The sequence below is a fragment of the Phodopus roborovskii genome, unplaced genomic scaffold (assembly GCF_943737965.1).
Source record: "Phodopus roborovskii unplaced genomic scaffold, PHOROB, whole genome shotgun sequence".
In the NCBI taxonomy this organism is placed as follows: Eukaryota; Metazoa; Chordata; class Mammalia; order Rodentia; family Cricetidae; genus Phodopus; species Phodopus roborovskii.
The window spans coordinates 2291136-2317554 of NW_026126511.1; the positions used below are offsets into that span (position 1 = coordinate 2291136).

Genomic DNA, 26419 nt, shown 5'->3' on the forward strand with positions numbered 1-26419 from the left:
CACACAGACACAGACAGACAGACAGACACACACACACGCAGACACACACACACACACAGGCAGACACAGAACACACACACACACAGACACAGACAGACAGACAGACAGACACAGACACAGAGAGAGACAGATACACACACAGACACACACATAGACACAGAGACAGATACACAGACACACACACACACACACACACAGACAGACACATACACACACACACAGACACACACATGACAGTGAATTAAAAAGAACCAGGGATAGGGCAGAAAGAAAACACCTTGGGAAAGAAAGTTCTTGCAGTCCTAGGCTCACATCCAAGTCACACAGACAGGGTTCTGACCCTAAACATCGCCCAGGTCCGGCCCTGGCCACTAGGTGGCACTCACAGAGGATTGCTCTGAGTCCATGGTGGCACACTTTCAAATGGACCTGGAACCATACACAGCAGGGCTAAGCTCAGCTGGTTTGCTGCTCGCCTGGCTTCAACCTCGGGTGCCTGAAGGATGGACATTATTTAGCAAGGTATGGAACTAGGTTCACTAACCTAGGGCTTGGGAGACTGCGGAGGGAGGGCCTGGAACTCACGGACAATGTCAACGGTATGAGAATGACTGTCTCAAACAGCACCAACCACTTTAAGTACATAGATAGCCTGAATGCAGATGGGTTGCTTGCATGCTAAAACACACATAGAAAAATTCTCAAGAGGCCCCCTGTGTCTTTTAATATGATCAAAAAGTCCAGGTTACAGCCTAAAATGACTCAGAGTACAAATGAACCAGCAAACTCTCAACCAGAACAGCAAGGTGCTGCACCGACCGACAAGACACAGGCATCGGACTTAGCAGGAAGAGCTATAAATAAAGGGCTCATTGTCAAAATGTGCTGAGGGCAAGTGGAGTGGAAGATCCCAAAAAGAAGTAAAAAGAACCTGCGTGTTCAGCAAAGCAATAGCAGGCAGGCTGCAAGACCCCATTGTAGAAGACAATACTTACACATAAAGGACTCAAGCCGTTGCCTAGGCACAGTCTTCAGGCCATTCCAGAGTCTTTGGTACAGGAGGGTACTCTGCAAGTTACTAAGAGAGAAACTTCAACACCAGCTCAGCCACAAAACCTTTGTTCTACAATCTGCCCCGCCTGCAAGATACGCAGGGGTGTCGTAAAGCTTGTAGCGGTAACCAACCAATTGTGGATTTCACTTAGGACCCAGTCTACAAGATGGAACCCATACGTGGCATTTCTTGGGTGACCAAGAACCAAAGACTACATAGCCCAAGGACCTAGGGTAAAGACCAAGCGTTACTAATCTAAAAGGGGGGGGGGGAGGGCGTAGTGATAAAATAACTCCTATTGACATTCTGATATACATACCCATGGACTCATACATCAGGGCCTTGCCGTGACACGTGTACTTACTCATGACTTGTTAATTTCTAGAAGGATGACTGCTGGGCTTTGACGCATGTTTTGTGGCCATTTGTTTTGTTTTGAGACGGGGGGGGGGGGTCTCACACATCCTGAGTGGGCCTCGAACTCACCATGTTGCCAGGTGGCTTTGTTAATTTTCTGTGAAGAGACGCCGTGACCAAGGCAACTTACACGAGAAAGCGTTTAGTTAGTTGGGGGCTTGCTGACGGTTTCGGGGCTTAGCTAGTGTGTGAGCATCGTGGTGAGGAGTGTGCTACAAGTGAGCAGGGCTCTGGAGCGGCAGGCACCAAAAGCCTCTCCCTGAGCCCCTAGTATCAGGGGAGGAGGGGCGGTGGGAGGGGGAGGGAGAGGGGGAAGGGAGGAGACGGGGTGTTTGGGGCCTTTGAAACCTCAGAGCCCATCCCCAATGACACACCTCCTCCAGCAAGGCCACACCCCCTAACCCTTTTCAAAGCAGTCCCACTAGGGATCCAGCACTCAGACATAGTATGACCCGTGTGCCCTTGGACTGAGAGCTGACCCCGCCCCCCCCCCCCCACACCAATTGTTTCTCCTCAGGCATCTGACTCAGCAGCGATGGAGGCAATTAAGGAATGTCTGCTAGGAAGAATGTGTTCATCTCTGTTCAGAGAGTTCACATGCTCCGTCATGCGCTCCAAGAAAACTGGAGTTTGTTTTTCTGAGTCTACTGCCTTTTCCTTTTTTCTCCTCATCATCGGGAACCCAGAGCAACATTCCCCAGTCCTAGCCTGCCTTGTAACACCAGCACTCGCACACCCAGAACCCAAGCGCCTGGGAGGTAGAGGCAGGAGGGTAGGATCGTTCTAGCGTGCGCGTGGTTACGCAGCCAATTGGAGACCGCACCGAGCTACATGAGATCCTGTCTCCAATCCAACCAGCTAAGAAGAAAAGCCTGTTTGCGTCCTGGCAAGGGAGAGTGAGACTCCCCTTTGCAGATGCTAAAAATTGTGATGTGAGATGTTGGCAAAGCACCCAACAGTTGGACATCATCTTATTGAAAGCCTGCTGATCACAGGAGTATGAGGAGGCCCAAGAAGAGAGAGCAAATTCAGCACAGTACAAACCCTGCATCATCTATGGTTTTGATTGCAGCAAGGTGTGGGTAGAAAGCGCCCTGTTAACTGTTTTCTTAAGTGTGTAGGTAGATCAGACCTCAAAAACTCACCATGTAGCGGAGCATGTCTTTGAATTTCCGATCCTCTTCCCCCAACCCCCACCCCAAGTTCTGGGACTATAAGTGGGCACAGGCACATTCGCATTTCCTCAGCCATGGCCACCATCTGTCCACAGGGGGTCTACGAGTCTTGTTCTGGACTCATCCAATGGTGAGACTTCATTCTTCTCTCCCATCCCCTGTAACCACTACCCTACTTCCCGGTTCTGTAAGGCCAACTTCTCCAGGCATCTGTCGGTCTTACAAAGTGCAATTCTATGGGCAACAGCTGATGCCATCTAGTAGGTTCCTCCATGTTGAGGCATATGTCAACATTTCCTTCTTTGTTATGGCTGAGTAATAACCAATGCTACTTCTGTTTGCCCAAGTACCTGCCAATGGAAACTTAGGTTGTCCCCCCTGGTTGGCTATTGTAACTAGTGCCTGCTATTAGCTTGGGATACAGATTTCTCTTCCAGAGCTTGCCTTCAATTCTTTGGCGATTCTACTATCTATCTATCTATCTATCTATCTATCTATCTATCTATCTATCATCTACCTACCTATCTATATTCTGAAGTAGATCTGACAGATCATATGGTAATACTACTTTTAAAACTTTATGTATCTGGGTGTTTTGCCTACAGGCATATCTGTGCACCTTGTATGTGCCTGACGTGTCCAAGGAGGCCAGAAAATAGTGCCGTATCCCTTGGAAACGGAGTTACAGATGGTTGTTAGTTGCCATGTGAATGCTGGGAATTAAATCCAGATTTTCTGGAAGAACAGCCAGTGCCCATAACTGTGAATCATCTCTCTAGCCCTAGTAATCCTTCTCTTCGTCTTTCTTCTTCTTTTTGGTGTTTTTGAGCGTTTCTCTGTGTAGCTCTGCCTGTCCTGAGACTCACTCTGTAGACCAGGCTGACCTCAAACTCACAGAGATCCGCCTGCCTCTGCCTCCCCACTGTCGGGATTAAAGATGTGCAACACCATGCCTAGCTCTGACGGCATTCTGAGTACACTGTCTTGCAAACTTGTTTTACCCGAGGTCCTCTGTGGATACTAGTCACAGGACTGTGCTCAGTGACAGACCAGTGATGCTGGGCACTCTTTTGTGACTCATCTCTGCTAAGTCAGCCATTATTATTCCTCCACATCATCTTCTACCCCATCCTCTCAGGGTCTTACTGCATATCTGTCTTCCACACTAGTCTCATTTTCAGAGATGTGGGGATTATTTCTGTTACTAGAGACAGGGTTTCTTTGAAGCTTGGCTTACACTTAACTCACCATCCTCCCGCTCAGATTACAGTGTGTAAATCACACCCAGCGTGGGAATGCTATGTTTTACAAAGCAGTTAATAAATAGAAATACTGGTGTCGCTTTCCTCTCCCTTGCCTCGGCCTAACACATCTGTAACCTCCTCCAAATTTTGGGCTTGACGCAAAGCTCCATCTTTGACCGTACCGATCCAATATGAACACTACACGTTAGGAAGTGTGTGCTCTTCTGTAAGGGATGACTCAGAGGTGCAGGCACCTTCATGTCTGGTTTCTATGGTTACCGTGGCAAAGGGAAGAGTGGGGCTGCAGGATCCTGCGGGGAGCGTTATGGTGAGGCATTAAAAAAAAAAAAATCATGGAGCACCTCAACCTACTTCTGCTACCTAGGCCTTGGTGCACAATCCTAGCCCACCATGAGGGAGAGTAGAAGTTCTGTCTGTTCATCCAGTTCAAAGTCACCGCGATGTCCTCTAACTCGCTCACATTCGTATCTCATCGCTCAGGGCACATTTAGTTCCAGGCCGTTCCCTTCACAATATGAAGAAATTCTACGCTCGTTAGCAAGCTTTCTCCATAATTCTCGCCTTGGCCTCTGGCAGCCACACACTTAGTTTCTGAGTCTAAGGACTGGCTTCTTCTGGTTTTGTAAACGAGAATTCCTGGAAAGAACCCACGTCTGCTGCGAGTCCAGAGCCAATTCTCAGCACTCTTCTGTGTCAGCACCAACGTCCTGGGACTAATAGATGAAACCTTTTAGAACGCATTAACTTACCAGATCACCAGCTTCCGCCAACCTCCAAGCTAAGGGTGCCATCGGATGGCTTCCCCTACCTTGCTGTAACTGCCTCTCTGAAGTATGTCCCCACCCACTAGAGCACGGCCCAAGAACGGAGTCCTGAGCTCTTGTGAGGAAACTCCAGGAGTCTTGTGACCACAGTTTTTCAAAATCCAGAATTGTTCTTGGAACATGTTTTCATGTCCCTCCCAGCTGCATTGGGTAGGAGCGAGTTTGCTTCAGATAACCCCTCAGGGCTGGCTATTGTTATTTGTTTCCATATGCAAGGCGGGTTTCTGCCGTGTGCAGATTGCACACACTTTACTCAGGTGGCCCTTTCTTAACCCTCAGGGTACAAGTCGATCGGTGCTCCGAATAGAGCTGACTGCTGCATGAGGATCCTGTCCACCTCATTTTCAGGCTCCTTTCTCCCAGGCCCCAACTACCTCCACTGCGATGGCACCCACAGATGATGCATTTTACACTCACCTCGATTTATGACTTGCTTTGTTCATGGGAGCTGCTCCCATGTCGGGACATGGAATTTGGGGTGACCTAAATCCCCAGGCCATGGTCACTCAACCTTGGCTGCAGGATAAACTGTCTTTTATTCCCTTTAAGTGGAGAGCTGTGCTATTATTTGTTTGCGTCGACAACTTTGTACATATAAAATCAACGTGTTGCACGGCCTTTGTATCTGATTACTTATTCTCAACATTGCATTTTTGAGGTTCATATACATTATAGCATGAAGCAGTATGTGTCCTTACTTATATAGCTGAGTAGCCTCTGTCTGCATTAATGTATCACAGTTTGCTTATGTTTGTCAGTGATGGGATTTGGGTTGATTCCAGTTTTTTGGCGAGAATGAATTATGCTACTTCTGTAAACATTTGGTACAGAGTTTGTGTGCGTGTGTGTGTGTGTGCGCGCATGTGTGCGCGTGTGCATGTGTGTGCGTGTATGTGTATGTGTGTGTGTGTGCATGCGCACGCATGCGTACATGTGTGCGTGCATGTGTGTGTGTGTGTACCTGCTTAGGGGTGGAATAGTTCAACCATGTACTAATTGCATGTTTAAAACTTTGAGGAGCCCCCAAACCGTTCTCCTAACAATTGTTTTATTTTACAATACCACCCACCCACAATCTATGAAGATACTAATTTCTTTACATTTTGTCTGCATTCTTTAATCTCTCTCTCTACTATAGAGAGTAATGTAATAAAAGGGTATCCTATTGTGGGTTTTTTTTTTTAAACATTTTCCAAATGACTCTCTTGGGGTGTCTCTTCATGTGCTGTGGAACGTTTGTATACCTGGAGAAATATACAGTTGGGCCATTTGTTCACTTTAAAATGGAATTACTTTATATCACTGAGTTATGAGTTCTCTATAAAATCGGCACACCGGCTCATGACATACATTCCCTTTCACTTTCTTGTTAGTGCCCTGGCGCCACAGTTCCTTCCCTTGGGTAGCTGTCCTACCTCCTCCTTCCACAACCCCAGTGACAAACTCGTTGGGAAATCCAGGAGCTTGTTCAAGGCTTACCTACAGAGCAACGGGCAGGAGAGGAGAGTATGGCAGGTATGTGAAGACTTAAAGCAGCCACAGCGTGGGTAACAAACAACTCTGCCACAACTGTGTATCTGGAGCCCCGCCCCCAGCTTTCCCTACCTACATCCTCTAGAGATCCCGAGCCTACACACAATTAGGGCAGAATTGTACACAACTGGCTAGGAGGTGGCTGGATACTCACTCAAGTGCAGGTCCCATGATCCTCTGGGCCTTTCCTTACAAAAGAGATCATGGGGTTGGGGGGAGGGGAGTTGGGAGCTGAACAAGCCCAGCTGTGGTAATCTTCGATGAACAGGTGCGGTCAAACTCTTGGCTTGGAGTCCAATCCTGTGCAATGGTCCTTAGAAACACATTAAGTTTTCAGCTTAATTGAAATCCAATTTATTTAATTTCCTTGGCTTTTTCTGCTCGAAGCCATTATCTCATTCAAGATCACATAAGTTTGTGCCTCCGTTCTAAGTGTATCGTAATTTTAACCTTTATCTGCATCTTTGCGTCACCCTCTAACACATACTTAGATATTACTTGACGCACGGATAAATTCATCATTTTGCACGTGCACAGTAAGTTGTGTCAGGACCAGTGGTTAAAAAGGACATTGCCCATCCAGTGATCATAGCACACTTCTGCCCATAATGTATTTTGTTGACTTTGGAATCACTAATTATATCTCATTGGTTTAGATTTCTGTCCTATGCCAAAATTATCTAGTCCGGGTTTTTTTTTTTTTTTTTTTTTTCCCTTACAGCTGTGTTAAGATATTCTAAGTTCCTTTGCATTTCTATGTGACCCTTATGGTCAGCTTCACAGCTGTAAAAATCCAACTGGAATTTTGATAGGGATTGTGCATACGTTAATATGGGAACTATTTTCTTTTTAACAATTTACTGCTTGAGACAAAGTCTCCTTGTTGGTCTAGGCTGCCTTAGGATATACTTCATCTAGGCCGGTCTTAAATATATAATCCTGCCTCAGCCTCCTGGATGCTGGGGTTATAGGCACATGCCACCATACTTTGCTTTCATTTTAACAATATATCTTGTGATCCATTGCCACGGAAAGTCTCGCTGCACTGTCTTCCAATTACATCTCCTAGTTTTTAATGTACAAGTCTCAGATTTGTTACAGTCATAACTGTTTTAACCGTTTTTGATGTTACTGTAGATTGAATTGCTTTCCTAATTTGTTTTGGATTGTTCAATTGCTAGCCTTTTGGAAATACATCTCGTGTCTTACAGCACTGCAAACCTGGTGTATTATTTTTAGAAGGTTTTGTATGTACATGTGTTACACATGTGTTCTTTCCTTAGGCCTTTTTTTTTTTAATTATCTAGAATACCATGATATTTAGTGAGGACTTTTGCAGTGATTCAGATTTTCTGTTTATCCTTGATATCATTTTGGCTGTTTAAAATCTGCCCCTACTCTTGAAAAGCAGCTTTACTTTTTCAAGATTTAACTTTCCGTTTTATTTATGTGTGTGTACACGTGCTTGCTGGTACAAGTGTGCAAGTGTGAGTCGGGCCTCTGAAGGCTAAGGAGGGGGACCCAGTTGTGAGCCTCCATGAGAATGCCGGGAATTAAAACCCCAGTCCTCTGGAAGAGCAGCCATCTCGCCAGCTCCCAGGAGTACCCACTCACTCTTAACGGGTTGCATCTTTTTTTTTTTTTTTCTTTCTTTCTGAAAATATATATGCTCTTTCAAGATGCACCTGAAAGAGATTTAAGGAGAACCGTATTTCCAGGTGTGGAGTGAATGCATGTTCACCATCTCAGCACCGGAGCCCGAGGCAGGTGCATCATGAATCAAGGTCTTTTACAATAGGGGAGGCACTTTCAGAAGACCTAACATATCATTAGAACGTGCGTGTCTTAAGATGAAATAGACACGATGCAGAAAGGCCATTAAGAGATGGGTGAATGCTTGAACTGTAAATACTTGCCTGCACGAGTCATTCACCGCCGAGTATAATTACGTCTTCAGTATTTCCAGACTCGTCACCAACACAGAGGAAACTTTCTTTTGGTTTTGGGAAAGATCGGGCTCTTCCCTCAAGATAAAACAGACTGTGGCATCTTCTGCCACACCCTAAACACCACCCACCGGGAGCGTCTGACTTGTAGGTGTGTGTGTCTTTGGAGCTAAGGACCACTGTCTTTATCAGAGCAGCTGGGGGCTTCATCAAGATGAGCGCTTGCGACCCCTGGCCTTTCCCCATGGGAGAAATGGGCGGGTACACTGACTTCCCCCCCAGGGAGATTCCAGCCACTCTCTCTTGCAATTCTGCCCTAGATACACATGACCCTTGCCCCCTCTCGAGGAGATAGCCTTTATGGTGTGTGGAACATTCCGGAACTCGTGGCTCTTGCTGCACTGAGCCGTGAGGGCGATGCAGTTGCTTTGAGAGAGCCATGCTCCTGTAAGAACTCCTTAGATAAGTAAATGAGCCGGTAAAGTCATTGTTCCTCCAGGCTGGACTTCCACATAATGGTACTTGGGTTTGCGGTTGGTGCCCAGTTTGCAGGGAGAGGCCATTTGCTCGCTCTCCAGAAAGATCTCAAGTCATTATCTACGAACAATGTCACTTACGCACCTTTTCTTGAGCCGACGGACCTCCCTCTATTATCAGTCTGCCTCTCCAGGAAAGAGTTGGTGACAGGGTAATGCAGTTCTGGGTTTCCTTCCTTCCTTCCTTCCTTCCTTCCTTCCTTCCTTCCTTCCTTCCTTTCTTCCTTTCTTGTCTCTCTACAGAGCCCAGCTGGCCATGTAGACCAGGCTGTGAACTCAATATCTGCCTGTCACTGCCTTCTGAGTGCTGGGATTACCGGGATTAGAGGTGTGCACCATCATGCTGGACCGACTGTGATTTTTTTTTTTTTTTTTTTTTTTTTTGAGGACAGCCTGGGCTACAGGAGCCCCTTGTTTCAAGAAAACACAAAATCAAACAGAAAAATATAACTGGAGAGAACTCACTATCTTTGCAGACTGACCTACAAGCCAGACCCAAATCGCTTCTAGTTAAGACCTGTAAGAACCGTTGTGAAACGGCTTTGTCCAGTTTGCTTTGCCCATGACATGCTAGGTAGTTGAGTTCAGACTAGTATCTCAACTCCTATAACAGCGTAGCATGGACAAAGTAGAGATAGTTTCCCCACAAAAAGCAGGGTGGGAGAAAATAATCTGATGTGTAATAATAATTTTAAAAAAATCCAAAAGATCTGGCCAGCACTTCTCAGGTGCACAGACCCACACATGTAACCACAACTAAAAAAAAAAAAAAAATCTTAAACAAGGGATTAAAAAAAAAAAAAAACAAAAACATCTCTCAGCCCGGCAGGCTCATTCAGCGTTACATCATGTGGACTAATCTCAGATAAAAAACAAATCCATTCCAGCAAGCATTTACTGAGTACCAACTGCACTCCCTTAATGTGTCAGGCATGCTCAGGGAGGTGTTTCGCCTTCTAAACTAGATATTTTCGCCCTTCCACTTTAAAATCAGCTTTAGACCATGGCTTTGGCTCTTTGGCCAGGTGGTTCGAAATTCCAATTTTTCCCAAAAAGTCCCTGGAAACTTGATCAGGAGGTGGCCTGAGACACCGCCCTGCCACGCCCGTGGTTACCAAGGCCACCAAGCCGGGTAGGTGTCTAACCGGGGCAGGTAAGACGCTGTCCATCCGGGTGGTGGGTGTGGCTTGAGCAACTGGACCAATCAGTGGAGCCTCCCTGAAGACCGGCTTTGGGCAGGAGAACCCGCCCAGACCGAAGCCACAGAGCATGCGCTATAGGCGGAGCGCAAAGCTCGGGTTCCACCCGCGGTCCCCCCACCTGGCTAGGGTTAGGCTGTGCCCCCACGCTTTAGGGGAGAGAAGGGCGCGTTGGGGGAAGGCGGGGAAGGCTGCGCTAGACGGTCCTGTCGGAGGCACGGGGTCCCCAGGCTCGGCAGCGGGTGTAGACGGATGGCGGTGCCGCTGACTCACACCAGCCCCTTGCAGCCCGCGGAGTCCAGGAGTCCCAGGCGCCCAGGGTGACGCAGCACGCGGGCCTAGGTCCCGCGCTGGGTCCAAGCCTGTCGTGGTCAGTCCCACCGCAGGCAAGCCCGACGAAGTCGGACCCTGATCCACCCGGCCACGGTCTGCAGTGTCTTCTGCGTGTCACATAAATACACACTACTTTGCTGGAAGCCGGTGTCACCGAGCGCGCACCCTCAAGGGCTCCATGAGGTCTCCAGGGTTGTCTTTGGGGATCTTCCTGCAGGCGCGCAGGGTCCCTGCCCTCCGGAGCTGGCCCCGGGTTCCCGCTCCCCCCCCTCACCGCCCGCCCCGCCCCGCCCCGCCCCACCGGACACCCCGCCCCTAGGAGGCGGCCGCTCACCGAGGTTGGTGGCATGGGGGAGCCGCAGCGGGCGCCGCGCGCAAGACCGTCCCGAGCGAGCCCGGGCGCCGCCGCAGGCGCAGGATCCCGAGGAGGACACCTCGGGGCGTGACGCGGCACAGAGGGCGTGGCCTGGGCTGCTGCGCCTGGCGACCCGGCGGGGACCCGGGTTCGCGTGCCGGGGGCGCACCTGGCGGCGGCTCGACCGGGCCGGACCGCGCGCTCCGGGGCCCGCGGCGGCGGCCGGAGGATGGCGCAGCAGCCGCTCCCCGCGGCGGCGGAGACTCGGAAGTTCACCCGGGCGCTGAGCAAGCCCGGCACGGCGGCGGAGCTGCGGCAGAGCGTGTCGGAGGTGGTGCGCGGCTCGGTGCTCCTGGTGAGCCAGGGCGCGCAGGTGGCGGGCGGGCCCGGCTAGGGCTCGGGTGGATCCGGAGCAGGGAGGGAGGGAAAGGAGGCCGGTGGGCCGGCAGGGCGGCGGGGAGAGCTCTCGGGGGCGGGGAGGGGCGCAACTTCCAGAGTCCCAGCTCGCCCTCCCTCCCGGGGCTGTTCCTCTCTTCCTGGGAAATTTCCGCCCTCTGTCCACTTCCCTGCCCCCACGTTACCTGTCCTCTGCCTGTGGGAAGTTACTCCGTCCTTCACCCCATCGTCAGTGTCCTGGGGGCCTTGGCAGGTGCCCCGGCCCGGCAGCGTCTAAGATGAAGTGGGGTCTTTCCCATCCAGCCGGGGGGGGGGTGCGGGGGGTGCAGCGTGGAGCATCTCGCGCGGATGTTTTGGGTGGGCAGAGCTCTGTCCAGAGTCGTGAGCTTCTTACGATCGTTTAAGGGGTGGGCTTGCTGGTTTCATCCTCGGTACAAATTGCTTTGAAGTCTGGGGATTTGAGGCTACCAGCAGAGCAAGGCAAACCAGGATAAACCTATTCTTGGCAGCAGCTCTTGGGAGAAGAGGCCTCTGGGTGTGAGGAAGGTGAAGTTTTTTAAAATCAACTTTTCCACAGCCAGGGACGGCCCTGCTGTATTTGGAAAAGAGGGCACGCTCAGATCGTTGGGCTGGTGCCGGGAGAGCAGCACTCTGGGCTGGACGGAGTTCCACAGGGCAGCTGGAAACTTTTAGCAGCCCTTGGCGTTTGTTTTCTTGAGGGGAACTTGTTTGTGGGTGTGTTTGTTGGAACATGGGCCTTGAAAGCAATCGTCTGTGGCCTTTGTGGTGCCATGTGTGGGGCTGCCAAGGGGCATTGTTTGCGACACAGGGCAGATGCTTCGGTTTAAGTGGCAGATCGATGCCCCTCCTGGGCAGACAGGATTGCATGAATGATGTTGATGGAGGTTGGTGTTGATTTCCATGTCCAGTCTGCTCATTCTGAGCCAGCCCTGCCAACTTATCCGAGATCTTTCAAACTTCAGTTTGATCTGCAATAAACAGGTGTGTGTGTGTGTGTGTATGTGTTTTCACTTTCATAGAATTCTATCAGTTGAAGAATAGAGCAGAAGCTGGGGACAGAAGGAACAGGCCATCTCTTGGATAACTCTTGCTAACTTCTGTTGCTGGAACACCATTGCTTGTTAACTTTCTGGAGATGCCATCCGTCTCTCCTCTCAGACAGATCTCTTTCTTGTTGGGCTGCTGTGTTCATCAGGGATGTTAGGAAAAAGCATAATCAACGAAACATCTTTCAGCACTGTGATCTTCATAGTGTCCCCCCACTCCCTGAAGGGAAGTTACCAGTTTTATAAGCCGTTTAGGGAGGACACAGGATGACCACATAGGCACGGTACCAGTAGTCGCCTGTGTACTCCAGTCGGTGACCGTATGTGTCCTGCCGACGGTGGCCTGTTGACTATAGTGCCCTCCCATGTGGGACATTGATGCAATGACACATTAAATGGCGCATATTTTCCTTAGACAGTCTTCAATGTAAACAGCCAGGCACCTTGCTGGTGTCTCAACTCCTAATCTTGTCTGTCTGTCTGTGGCCGCTTGTCTGATGAAATGTGTCATGCAATTACAAAATACGAGGGAGCCGGTGAGCCAGCTTTGGTGCAGGGAAGTTCTCCCGTCTGGATAGGGAAAGTAGTTCAGGGGAGGAGCCTGGGGGATCTGTCACGGATACTAAAAATGACCCACGCTGCTCCTGTGTCTGCCGGGAAGACACAGCACCTGTCACATAAACTCTGGCCCATCTCTGACCTATGAGGACCTGAGGTGATCCGATCAGCAGCCACACCTCGGTCCCTCTGTACATGCTTAGATGGAGGTATTGGTCCGCTCTGCCTGTGGTAACTTGGGTTAGTGCTAGCCTGATGCCCACAGCGTACAAAATGCTCAGTGCATGGCTTTCGCCGGCTGACTCGTAAGACAGTCCTGAAGATGGCCTGAGACAATTGGCGAGGTACGGATCTAAGCAGCTCCTCCCCGGCTTCACTTACTGATGGGTAAAGCAGTTCAGTGCACAAGAAAGGCTACTACTATGATAAGGGCTTTGAAGTAGGAAGGGACTGCGTCCCACCCGAGGGTTCTTCGGAACCACTTTATAGCAATTTGAGGAGCTTAGGAGTAAATGCACAAAAATCGAGACTCCTTTGCTTCGTCATCTGGACTAAATAATTACCAGGATTTTTGCCAAATTTGGCTTCTCACCTTCCCTCCCTTCCTGGTGATTGTGAGTCTCGGGCCTTTTTAACACATCTCACCTCTATACATCTAGTATTTATTTTTAGGAACTAGGAATTGTTTCCTACATCACTGTAATGCTTTTTTATGACACCAATAATCTAATGTTTTTCAAGTTTCTTGGGTTAAAAAAAAAAACAAAACATTTGGGTCCGACGTTAGTGGTGCACGCCTTTAATCCTAGCACTCGGGAGGCAGGTGGGTCTTTGTGAGTTTGAGACCAGCCTGGTCTACAAGAGCTAGTTCCAGGACAGGTTCCAAAGCCATAGAGAAACCCTGTCTCAAAAAAACAAACAAAAAAAATTTGATTGCTGTTTTAAAAGGTTTACAAAAATTGTTTTGTAGGCCTTTCAGAATATGCTTAGCTAACTCATGAGCTGTAGAATTATTTATATTGGAGAGGGTAGGGTTCTAGTTTTAAATCCTTGACGTTTATCAGTTCAGAGCATGGGTTGTGTTTCTGGCTCTGACGCTTACCAACTGTGCATTCTTAGGTGTGTGACTTAACCTTCATAGACCTCGGTTTCCTCGTGTGAGGAGTGGGCTCAGTATTTAGAGTTGTTGGGGAGGGGGAATAGGTGGAGTTAAAGTCCTTAGTGCTAGCGTGCATTCTGGCAGCTACTTGGATCTGCTTGGTTTGTGGCTGCTCCTCTGGACCTGGGGGCTCGTGCTCTGTTAGTGGGTTGGACTAGATAGATTTTAGAGTCCTTCACCCCAACTCAGCAGACTTTGTGAGTGGCGCAGATACTGCTGTTGACATTCCTAGCTGAAGGAAAAGTCATCTTTGAGTTTTGGTTGTGATTGAGAATCTTCACAAATGCAGTTTGCTTTCCGTGACGGAGACTAGTTGAGAGAGCCGCAGGTTTAAAACGTGTGCTTACCGGGCAGCAGTGCCAGAACCGAGCCCCATCTCACGTCCAAGTTGCTTTTGGATTCCTGAAGGAATTCGAACTCGGGACTGTCAGCTGTGTTAAAGACAGCGTCCTAACGGCCCAGTGCTAAGAGAATATGCCACCAAAACGTAAGAGCCTTTCTCTGAAAGATTTGTGTGTCACGACACTCTGGCTTGGTTTGTAGATGGCCTTACCCTGAGGTATTGACATGCAAGTCATCTGGCTGCCTGTTCCTGTGTCCTTACTGATCTTATCTTGGTATGTTCTGCTTCAAACTCTCCTTGGATGTCAAGCCCTTGCCAAGGATGCTACTCCGCACCCGCTGAGATGCAGTCATGTGGAGTGATGTGACCCAGGTCAGGTCATCCCTGGCTCTTTCGTGTTACTAGAGAAGGAAGGCAGCCCAGAGCCGTGGGAAGATGATATCCTGCACCCTGTGCTCTAGACCTCCCTCACCCGTCAGTGTTTTTTTTATCTAAGTAACCTGAGACCCCGGTTAGGGATGTGCTCTTTGAGATCCTCAGATAAGGTAAAACCTCATTTTGGCTATAACTTTAAATCAGATATGTTGGTTCGCTGACAACTGCCCTGTCCCGAGCTTTCCCTCTCAGTCCACCCTTCTCCACCCTCTGGTAGAATTCTGACAAACAGAAATGTCCCAAATGCAGGAAGCAGGGTGGAGGCCCATCTCCAGCTAGATAATCAACAGCAGGTCCCTTTCCTGTAGTTCCTAGTGCGTTCGGATGTTAGGGCCCATCCGTACATGAGCAGTGCCCTGAATTTGGTTGAGTGGAGAGGAAAGAATTTGTGTGTGAGACTGCTACCCACATTCTAGATGTTTACTCTGGGCGCCGAGAAGATGCCGCCACAGCAGCTCTTGGTCTGCTCAGAGCACACGTTCCGAAGAGGCATACGCTGCAGTCACCTACAGTAAGACAGTACGCAGGAACCCTGTTGACGCCAAGTTAGACGTGTGGTTCAGAGGCTGCCGTGCCGATTCACACCCGTATCCCCATCTCAGCAGACTGAGGGCAGGACAAGCACTGTGGGTTAGACGCTAGCCTGGGCTACAGAATGAGAGAGCCTGTACACACCGTCAATTCCAGGACTGCTGAGGCAGAAGCTCACAGATGTGTGCATTCCAGACAACCACATAGTAAGAACTGTAAGACAGCCAAACGCTCCCCAAAGCAGCGTGCACAGTTATTTACACGTGTGAGCTTTTATCGTGGTGTAGGAAGTACCGATATCTTGATGATGCAAATCTGGAGGTAGCATTTATGTAGCATGTACGGTGCTCTCTCTGAGAACCTCAGGCCATCCCCATAAGTGGAAGGGCTGGGCCTTGAACTTCTCACCCTCGACTCTTAGCCACTCAACTGCTTGCTGCTTTCTCATCTTCCTGGGAAACTTGTGTTCTGGGTCACAAGTGCCATCTAGTTAGCAGTGGATAAACTCAGACACAGTGCTTGTCCTGTGCTGTTATCGGCCGGCCAGTGTCTGTTGTATTAGGCAAAAAAGCAAAAGCAAAAAGAAACAAACAAATAACCCCAAAAAACAAAAAAACCCATGAGTGCTGTGAGAGCCTTCCCCAGGGACGAGCCCTGTAATTGGTTATCCAATACGTGTGTGTGTGTGTGTGTGTGTGTGTGTGTGTGTGTGTGTGTGTGTGTACATGTATATACACATGTAACGGTAACAGTAAGAGGTCTTGAATTTGAGAAGGGACTAGGGGCGAACATTGGAATGAGTTGGATGAGGAAATGATGTAACCCTAACCCTTGAACCCGCGATCTTCTTGATCCTGCTTCCCTCATGCTCGTTTTAAGGCAGGCGTCGCCAAGCCCAGCAGTGGCAGGCTTTTCTGCAGGCCTGAAAAGGAGAACTCAAATCTTTGGTAAGCCTGCCTTCCGATGGTTGCATTGCCTTCTCTCTGTGTGCTGCCTTGCACAGCCGGGGCCAGGCTCCCTCTTCTCCAGGTTCTGTGTTCAACTCACCCCACCCATCCTGGAGCACCCCAGGCTTGGTGTCCCACCGTGAAGACACCCGGTGCTTGCCATGGCTTGGCGTGTAAGAAGGGCCCTCCTGCTGCTCACTGGCTGGGCTCTTCGTTGGTCATCATGCCAGCCTCAGCAGGGTTTTGAGCTGCCTGGGATAGTAATTACCCCCGGCCCCGTCCAGGCATTGCCTCTCATCCTCTGCATCTGCAGTCCATCTGCCCGTCCACCAAGACGGAGGACCCCGCCTTTGCCTTTGTGCAGTCCGGCATGATTTATGCTTATTCTGTATACAGATTTAGTAATCTGTCTTGCTGACTGTTGGTTTACTGTGTTTTTCCCAGTGCCTGGTGCACAGTAGATCTCAGTGTACATACATACACAGCAAATGTGTGTGTGTGTGTGCGCGCGTGCATGCGTGTGTGTGTGTGTGTGTGTGTGTGTGTGTGTACCATTTTATTTATTTATTTTTTTTGGAAACAAGATCTTGCTCTGTAGCCCAGGCTTGGCCTGGCACGTACTGTAGTCGAGGCTGGCCCGTAAGCTCGCAGGCCATGCTCCTGCCTTAGCTTCCTGAGTGCTGGGATTATGAGCTTCCATGTCCTTCAGTGTTTTCCGCCCCCAGTGAATAAGCAAATGCACTGAAGATTGTACACCTGCCGTATCTCGTCTCCCTCTCTTCGTTCCCCACGTCCTCCGAGTTCTCTTCCGTGTACCTGCTTTTGTATCTGACAACAGGAATTCACAAAACATAGTCCATTATGCCGGTTTCTCGTCGCCACCTGTGGAAATGCTACTGTAGTCCTTGGATGTGCATCACAAGGTTGGCTCTGTGTGTTTGCTTTAGTTTACAGAATGCAGGTCAGAGTGTCACTCTTTCCCGGGTAGTATTTTATTTAAAGCAGCTACTCATTTTTAATACAAAATGAGACTCGTTTTCTTTCTATCACCCATTTGTTTCCCCAAACTTTGTTAGAACACCCAAGCTAGGTGTTTAGGAACTCATTTTTCTAAAAACAACAAAGGTCAAATGCCACCGGTTAAAATCATCAGCCAGGTATGGTGGTGCATGCCTGTCATCCCCCTGTGAGTGAACGGAGGCAGGAGGATTGCCGCAAGTCGAGGCCCACTTAACCGCTGGCAGTGCTGTCCATTCGTTGACCAGGGAGTCCCGCGAACCGGGAAGAAGTTTCAGGGGCAGTGTTTGGGTCTCTTGTAAACTTTGATTTGCTTGCTTTCACTCTTTTCCTGTTTGCGTTTTTGACCCCCATCTGTAGCTCGAATCCTTGTGGATCCACAAGGGCAGGTTAGATCCGGTCGGAGCTTTGCGTCACCATCGTGCAGGCTTCCCTCCCTCCCTCCCTTTGTTGACTGCGGTCAAACGAAATTCAGATAGTGTAGGGGCAGTGACTGCCGATCTGAAGGTGAAGGCCCCGGGCCACTTAGGCTCACATTTGACTCCCTTGGAGTGTATTCCGAGACTCTGTTCTTAATTTTAATAAGTTTATCTCTACGTGTATGAGAGTCTGCGCGCACATAACTACACCATGTGGGTGCCTGAAGCTGCAGGGGTCAGTCACAGCCACCAGGTCTGCGCTGGGAACTGAACCTGCGGCCTCTGCAAGATCAGTAAGTGCTGTTAACCACCGAGCCATCTTTGCAGCCCCCTAGAAGTTTTGTCTCGCCAGAAAATGCGCGTTCAGTCACGTGGGTATGGAAAGGTTCTAACGAGAGGTGTTTACCATGCTAGAAACGGGTTATGGCAGTCTGCACACCAAACAACTCACCTGGAAAAAAGAATAAAGCAATGTTTTGTCCTTGACAACACTCGATGAGCTCACAGATGCGACGGCAAAATGGTCTTTGCTGCGGTTCTGGATTCTTCACAGAGCGTGTTGGTGGCCGAGCACCGTCTCCTGTTTCTAGGGTAGTGGGTAAGACTTGGGCTCGGGGCCTCCAGTCAGCTCTTCTATTCCCTATCGTTTCTTCATCCAGAGAATGGCCACCCTACAGCACTTTCCCAGACGCCTTTGTGAAGACTTGGGTAGCTGCATATTAAGCACTCAGCGTGTGATCCCTAGAGTAGGGCTTGGCACACGGTAAGTGCCTCGCTCAGTGCCGGTGTTGCTGGTCCTGAGGACAAGATAAAGGGCAGTCACATCGCCCGTAAGCATGCTGCTTGTGGAGAACTATTCCTGATGCACATTTATAATACTGTAAGGATGAATAAAGCAGGATATAGGAGTACAGGTAGCCGTATCTGTGAACTGTCCCAGCAAGAAAGGAAATACAGGGAAAGCTAGGAACGTGGCATGTTCTCATGCTTTTGAGGATTGTTAGGTGTTGGGCTTCTGTGAGCTAATAATCGAGAAAGGCTGTGCATCTTAGAGCCTGTACAGGTGTGCACGGCCACGTGTTTCCCGAGGCGTGCACGGCCACGTGTGCATTTTGGTAGCAGAATATTGTCAGATGGGATTGGGGGTATTGCTCAGTTGGTGTGGTAGTTTGAGCTTATGGGGGCCAAATGCAGTCATAGGGAGTGGCACTGTCAGGAGGTGTGGCTTTGTTGGAGTGGGTGTGGCTTTGTTGGAGCGGGCGTGGCTTTGTTGGAGTGGGTGTGGCCTTGTTGGAGGAAGTGTGTCACTGTGGAGGCGGGCTTTGAGGTCTCATATTCTCAAGCCACACCCAGTGTCTCAGACCACTTCCTGTTGCCGGGGGATCAAGATGTGGGACTCTCAGCTCCGTCTCCAGCACCACATCTGCCTGTCTCGCGACGTGCCACACCATGATGGTGATGGACTAAACCGCTGAGCTGTATACCAGCCCCAGTTAAATGCTTTCCTTTATAAGAGCTTCCGTGGTCCTGGTGTCTCCTCACAGCAATGGAAACCCTAACTAAGATTGTTGGTAAAGTGCTCAGCTCACCGTGCAAACGCGTGTCCCTGTCTGCCTGCAGTCTGTCGTTTGCTGGGGAGCGGGAGACCGGAGGATGTTTGTGGCTCACTGGGCCTATTCTGATTGGTGAGTTTCAGGCCCTAGTGAGAAAACGTGGGCGGGTGGATCCAGAGGAATGGCATCTGAGGTTGCTTTTGTCTTCCATAATCACCTGAACACACACTCATGCCCGCGCGCGCATGCATGCACACACACACAGCGCACGCACGTGTACATGCACACACACACACACACACACACAGCCTCTGTCAAACAGCCAAGAATCTTGAATTCACTGCTTATAAAAGAGGCTCATGTGAAACCGTGAAATTTTTTTGTTTGGTAGTTCTATAATGTCTATAATGTCTTAACACCCTCCCCCCCCAAAAAAAACCCAAAACAACAAAAAAACCAACCCAAAACTTATCTTGTCTGAGTCTCTGAAACTATTGGACAATTTTAATTTTCTGGGGTTTGTGTGAGTGGGTGTGTGTGTGTGTGTGAGTGTGTGAGTGTGAAACTGAAGGCCAGGGAAAGGAAATGACTTATCTACAGTTACATGGCTGAAATTTACACTTTATTTATTCTTCTAGCAGAATGGTTAGAGACTGTCTGTATCTGTTTATTTTTAGATGTGCTTTGAGATGGTCTCACACTGTAGCTCAGGCTGGCCTTTAACCCACTATATATAGCTCAGGTGGGCCCCCTTCTGGAGGCAGTCCCCTGCCTCAGGCCCCTGGGTGCTGTGAGTACAGATGTGAGCCACTCTGCCTGGCCAAGCTGCCATTTTAGACCACAGTTTTGTGAGAGCTCCTCAGTGCTGAACTTGGGCCTTCTGGAAAGTACCACACATTCTCTGTGCCGATAGAAATGTGTGGCGTGCAGATGAGAGCTGACTGTTTGGATATGGGAGGTCACTCACAGGTTAACTGGTCTAGCTTCCTAATTTTAGAGGCAGATGAGGTCCTTCATGGGTAGAGATGGTCTGTGGTCATAGCTGGCTAGAGGCAGGAACAAAGTCTGCTTTATTGACTCCTGGTCCATCGGATTTTCCCCGGACAGCAGGCAGGAAATAATGACTTTGACGTTGTCTGTTTTCATCTCAAGTAACTACAGACCTTGCTAATCAGATCACAGCAGAGTGTGAAGCATCTGTTTACACTCCGGAACTCCCCTGTGTGTGTTTTAATGGTCCCAGGCCAGATTGAAGGTGAAGTTGACATTCACGAGTCTCTAAGTCCAGAGAAGAGGGGTTTTATTAGGATGAAGGAGACAGAAACAAAATGAACCATCACATAATTCCTATGATGAAAACTCCACTGGTAACTGAAGGGTGAATGAATAGTAGCTAAATAACGATTTCTCGATGGGAGGTGTCTAACCATTTCATGTGTGATGCAGTTCAGTTGAAATAGTTAATAGTTAATAGGCCCTTTCTAAAGTTAAAGATCGTGTGTGAGTGTGTGTGTGTATGTGAGTGTGTGTGAGTTATGTGAGTGTGTGTGTGTATGTGAGTGTATGTGCAAGTGAGTATGTGTGCGAGTGTGTGTGTGAGTTATGTGAGTGTGTGTGAGTGTGTGTGTATGTGAGTGTGTGTGCGAGTGAGTATGTGTGCGAGTGTGTGTGTGTGTGTGTGTGTGTGTGTGTATGCCATGCATACATGGAGGCCGGAGGACAACTTCTGGGAGTTGCTTCTTTCCTTCTACTATGTGGGTCCTGGGTGTCAAATCCAGGTTGTAAGACTTGGTAGCAAGTGTCTTTACCCATTTGAACTCTCTGGCCAGATACTAAGTTTCTAAGGGACTTTATTGGCTTACCACTATCCACAGAGGTCCCTGACTGCCTCTGATTTCCGCAGGAAGAGTTAATATACTGGATCCGAGTAAACATGCCGGGTGCTGGGATTTCTGTGTGTGAAAGGTAGCTCGACAGAGGAGGGTTTGCCGTCTGAGTGTCTTGAGTTGGGAACCATCGCACTTGACACATTCCCTTCATAGACTAGTTTTAATGCCAGGGGAGGATTTGAAGATGGGCACGCATGCTCTGGGGTAGTGGATGGGGTGGGCTCCTTTGATAGGCATGAGTAGCCGTGTTTGAAGGGTGTCTTAGGGCTTCTATCCCTGTGGAGAGACACCATGACCATGGCAACTCTTATAAGGGGGAACCTTTAATTTAGACTGGCACCCCCATTTCAGAGGGTCTAGTTCATTAATGTCATGGGGGAAGCGTGGCGGCCTCATGTAGGCAGACGTGGTGCTGGAGAGGCAGCTGAGAGCCCTCCATCCAGATTGGGCAGGCAGCGGGAAGGGACAGTGGGCCAGTGGCCTGGCTTGAGCTTCTGGAACCTTAGTGACACGCTCCCATAACGCCACTCTCCGAGTCTCCGGACGACATTTTCGTTCAAGCCACCCCAGAGGAGTAGCACGGGACTTGAGAATGGCTTCCGTTGCTGGGCGTTTTATCTGACTGTACAGTGTCGAGTCTCGGCATGTTGTGTCTTCTTTACCCTAGGAAGTAAGCCCTCACCTGGCTCCAGCAAAGTCTTCCCGGCATCTCGTTGGGGGAATTTGCCGTAGCCCACTGAGTGTGGCACAGCTTGCCAGGAAGAGTAGACACTGCCTGTGCTGGTGCCTGGGTGTGACACCTGGGGGACCCTGACCAGCTGCTCTTGGCTTAAGCTGCAGAACGGATGGATTATATGTGACTCTCTCATTGCCTTAGGAGCCGGCTTGGTGCAGGACTGATGCTCTTCTCCACCTCCAGTGGCCTTTGGGAGGGCAGGGGGCAGAGGTCAAAGGGAAGCCACTCATTGCTGCATGCTCATTTGTGTGTGTGTGTGTGTGTGTGAGACACCCCCTCCCCTAACACGTTATCAGGTCAGGGATCTGTGTGCTGGTGCTTGTGGGGTCCTGAGCAGATTTTGAATAATCTTTAAGCTTTTAAGGGGGAAAAAAAAAAATACAACGCCATTGTGGTAATTTATAGGTCTTTTGTTTTATTTTGAGACCAAGTCTCTCAATCTAGTCCTGGCTGTCCTGTAACTCACAGTGTAGACCAGGCTAGCCTCAAACTTGGAGATCCACCTGCCTCTGCCTCCTGAGTGAAGGTGTAGGACTCCACGCCTGACCACTGTAGTCCTTTTTTTTTTTTTTTTTTAAAGCACTGTGCTGGCTTCCTTCACAGCTCTCTGAAGGTAAACTGGTTTAAGACACTGACTTTGCCTTCAGAGAGCACGGAGTCTAGATGGGAGGAGGAGAGCAGTTTTTTCTGTTGACGCCCCCTTCAAGAGCCTTCTTGGCGGTTTTACACTCTGGAGGAAAGAATGCAGGTTGAGATTAGCCGGGGTTAAATTGTAGCAGAACCGAACTCAGCTTCTTGGGAGACGGGAGTATAAAATATATAATTTTCTGAATGCTTGAAAACTTGCTTGAATAGTCTTAATAGGTAGTGTGGATGTGTGGGCACGCTTTATATGTGCCGGAGCACGTGACCGGTGTACGTGCATGGTAAAGACAAAGGAGAACTCGAGGTTGCTAGGTCCCTGTCTAGGGTCGCTGTCTGGTCTCCCTTGAGAGGAGGTCTCTCACTGAACCGATACTTTGTTTCTTTTTATGCCCAGGAGCTACGTCTTTGCCCCCTCCCTCAACCCTGGGGTTACAGGCTCACATAGCCGTTCTTGGCTTTTTACACGGGTCCTGGGGATTTGAACTCAGGTCTTCATGAGTGCACAGCAAGTGCTTTTACCCGCTGGTCCATCTCCCCAGCCCCAAAGAGTTTCTCGTGTCACCTGTGTATCAATTACGTGAACACACTTGTGGAGTCTCTCCTTGCGTGCCCAGCTGAATGCCGGCTCAGCATGGGGTAGGTGCTTTGTTGAGCCAGGATGGGTACGCCTTTCCTGTCCCATCTGTTGACAAAGTAAGATGGGAGAGGGATTGTGAAATAAGCTTTGTGTGAGGTTGTGTCATTGGGGGAGACGTGCAGGCCTCTGGAGATTGCATTTGATGCTGAAAGTAGATCTGGGAGGCGATGACTGCTCTGGAGGGGCTGATGGGAACTCCTAGGGGAAGCACATCTTAGGATATATTTGGGGTGTCAGGGGTGGTTGAACCTGCTGAGTCATAAGGAGGTTAGGGGCGTGCAGATACAGCCGCCCAGCTTTGGGAAGGGTGGGCAAAGGCCGGGTCTGGAGGATCGGCCCTGTTCTTTGCGATGGACCGCGCAGTGACTGTCTCTGGGGTTTGGTGGCCAGGACATGATGGGTACCGTTAGATGTGACTTAAACTTTTGCCGTAATTTAGGAGAGAAGCAAGGAGGGGGCCTCAGGGTGATGTGTAACTCACGTGTGACATATTCTGGAAGCGAGGGAGATGGCCCCGTTGGTTAACATGGTGGCCTTGCAAGCAGACCTATGTTTGTGTCCCCAACATCCGCATGGTGGTGTGTTCCTGTGATCACAGCGGTGAGGAAGACACAGCACATCCCTGGAGGTTGCGGGCCAGTCTGTCCAGCCATATCAGCAAGTTCCAGGTAGGTGATGGACGGGGTGTGGGGGGGAGGGGGTGGGTGTCACCTGACACCAACTTCTGGCTTCCTCGCTGACGAGTGCGCGCACCAACAATCCGATTATTACTTTTTAAAACGTTTAGTTTACGTTTGAGTGTTTTGCTCGCATGTCGCATGTGTGTCTCTGTACCGTGTACCATGTATGTGTATGGTGTGCCCACGGGGACCAGAAGAGGCTGTCCGACCCCCTGGAACTGTAGTGACAGACTGTTGTAAGCTGCTATGTGGGTGGTAGGAATTGAACCCTAGTTCTCTGGAGGAACTTTGAGTGCTCCTAATGCTAACTCTTCTCTCCAGCAGCACCCTCCCCCCCCCAATATTTGATTAGTTTTAGATTAGGGTGTGTGCATGTGTAACTAACTGCTCATGAGTCCTCTCTGCACCGCAGGACACTGGCATGTTTGCTCCCTGGTGAGGTGTGGGTGGCCTTAAGCAGCAGGTATTGCATATAGCCCTAGATTTTAGCTATGCATGACCGGAACCAGGAGAGGCTGTGAGGCAGAAATCTGAGAACACCCACCCCTGTTGCACAGGCCCGGGGAGAGTGTATTTATCTGCTTCCAGATAAACTGCTATAGACAGATGGACTCTTCACCAAAGAAAGGATTAGCAGCGAGGCATTTTTAAGAGTGTTTTAAAAGCCGTGCAGCTAGTCCACTTTAAAATATGCAGCCGTGGCTGATGCAGGCTTAGCCTCGGGCGAGCTCACCTCCCCTACCAGGTGCTCTCTCTCTCTCTCTCTCTCTCTCTCTCTCTCTCTCTCCTCCCCCTCTCCCCTTTCCCTCAGGTTAGCCTGGAATTCCCTGTGTAGCCCAGGTTGGCCGGGAATTCCCATTTCCCCCCCCTCCTGAGCCTCCAGAGTCCTGAGATCGAAACTGCGGGCCACCACGCCTGGCTTCCATTCTCTCCTTTAAGGGAAAGTGAAAGGGACCCTTATAAACAGTGACCTCATGTCATCTAGAGAAAGAACGTATCGTCTGCTAACTTGATTCCTATCTCACGCACAGTCCTGTAGTTGTTGCTGTTGTAGGTAATAGAGGAAGAGAAATGGCGTTATCTTGCGTATAGGGGCCTAGTTCTGTCTTGGGTGTGATGTTCTTCAGTGTTTCCAAATACAGGCAGAGCCACCCTGTAGACGGGTGAATTACAGGTGAATAGATGCTCTCGGCTTCCTCCTGAATTCCTTTGCTTCATACGACTGTGGATCTCGTCTCTTTGAAACGCCGTCTTCCTTTGGTGCCCTAACACCGTACGTATTGCTGCCTGCCTCCTCGCTAGTTGCAGTAGTTGATTGCCTTTCATGTATTTCAATCCCTCTAGCCTGGGAGAAGGGGCCCATGCTGCCCTGCCCCTCAGAGTCTGACTACTTCCTTCCCTTTCCAATAACTCATTTATCCTTCATTCTCTCTTTCTGTGAAGACATCTGTGAAGTCCGGAGTTGAAGGAGATTTGGGTTCAAAGAGGAACAGTGAGCGTTTATTCCAAATGGAGAGTGACCCAACAGTCTCAGTAGGAGGCACTGAAGGTGTGGTTTCCATCTCATGCTTAAGGCCGTCTTGTAGTGTGGATTGTGTGTGCAGGTGTGGGTTGTGTGTGCAGGTGTGGGTTGTGTGTGCAGTGTTGGTCTGTGAGTCGTTTGACTGACTGGCGGTGAGAGAGGTATAAAAATTAAGAAGCAGTGTCTATGGGCTGAATGTGGTGGCACACACTTAATCCCAGCCCTCTGAAGACAGAGGCAGGAGAATCTCTTGAGTTTCAGGCCAGCCTGGTCTACATAGTAAGTCCTAGGCCTGTTAGGGCTATATGTAGAAAGACCCTGTCTAAAACAAGCAAAAATAATAAATGTTTAGATACTTACAATGTATTGAAACCAATAAAGAATTTGGAATTGTATTTTGTATGTCTTTATTTCACTTATTACTTTTTGTATTTTATAAAAGTATTGCCCCCCAGGCTACTGGAGGAGAAAGTGGCCCTTCCCCACCCTTCAGCCTGTGTGCCAGGCTCGTGGGAAGCAAGATGGGGATTGTTTATTTGAAGTGGTCAGTTCCCGAAGCAGGAAGTAGGGAGGTACCCTGGGGTGGAGAGGGGATTAGAGTGGCTGAGGTGTGGACACTTGAGCACTGGTATCAGTCAGGTCAGGCTCAGCTCTAGAGTTTGGTTGGATGTGGTGAAAGGTTTCCCACAGTCTGAGGGGTGTGTGTGTGTGTGTGTGCGCGCGCGCGCGCGCGCGTGCGTGTATGTGAATGTGTGTATGTGTGTGTACGTGTGTGTCTGTGTGTGAGGGTGTGTGTATATGTGTGAGTGTATATGTGCATGTCTGTATGTGAGTGTGTGTGTATGTGTGAGTGTGTTTGTGTGTGTGTATGTGTGTGTGTCTGTGTGTGAGTGTATATGTGCGTGTCTGTATGTGAGTGTGTGTTTGTGTATGTGTGAGTGTGTGTGTTTGTGTGTGTGTGTATACGTACGCTGTGAAGAGGCGGCCATACCTTCTGAGGTACCTAAGCTCCTGTTTGATCCTCATCTGTCCTTGACTCTGAGGATGTGGGGTACAGAACTCCATAGTCCTCCTTCCCTTTGTTCCCCAGACTCTTGCAGTCTGGCACTAGAGTGAACCCCCTCTCCCTGCCCTGCGGGGACCGTGTTTTCTGGGCAGTTCTTCCTGCCTGTGCCGTTTCCTAATCCAGTGTGTCCCCCGAGAAAGCTGGAGCCTTGACGGTGCTGCCCAGAGTTCCTCACACCAGCA

General features: G+C 49.5%; 1 protein-coding gene across 1 annotated transcript in view; it reads left to right on the plus strand.

Annotated features, from left to right (window-relative positions):
- The first annotated feature begins 10624 nt into the window (after positions 1-10624).
- Positions 10625-26419, plus strand: part of Dock9 (dedicator of cytokinesis 9) — a 227536-nt gene continuing 211741 nt past the window's right edge. The window contains exon 1 of the mRNA XM_051195203.1: positions 10625-10992. Coding sequence (XP_051051160.1) covers positions 10867-10992 — 126 coding nt within the window. The 5' untranslated portion in view covers positions 10625-10866. The remainder of the gene's footprint in view (positions 10993-26419) is intronic.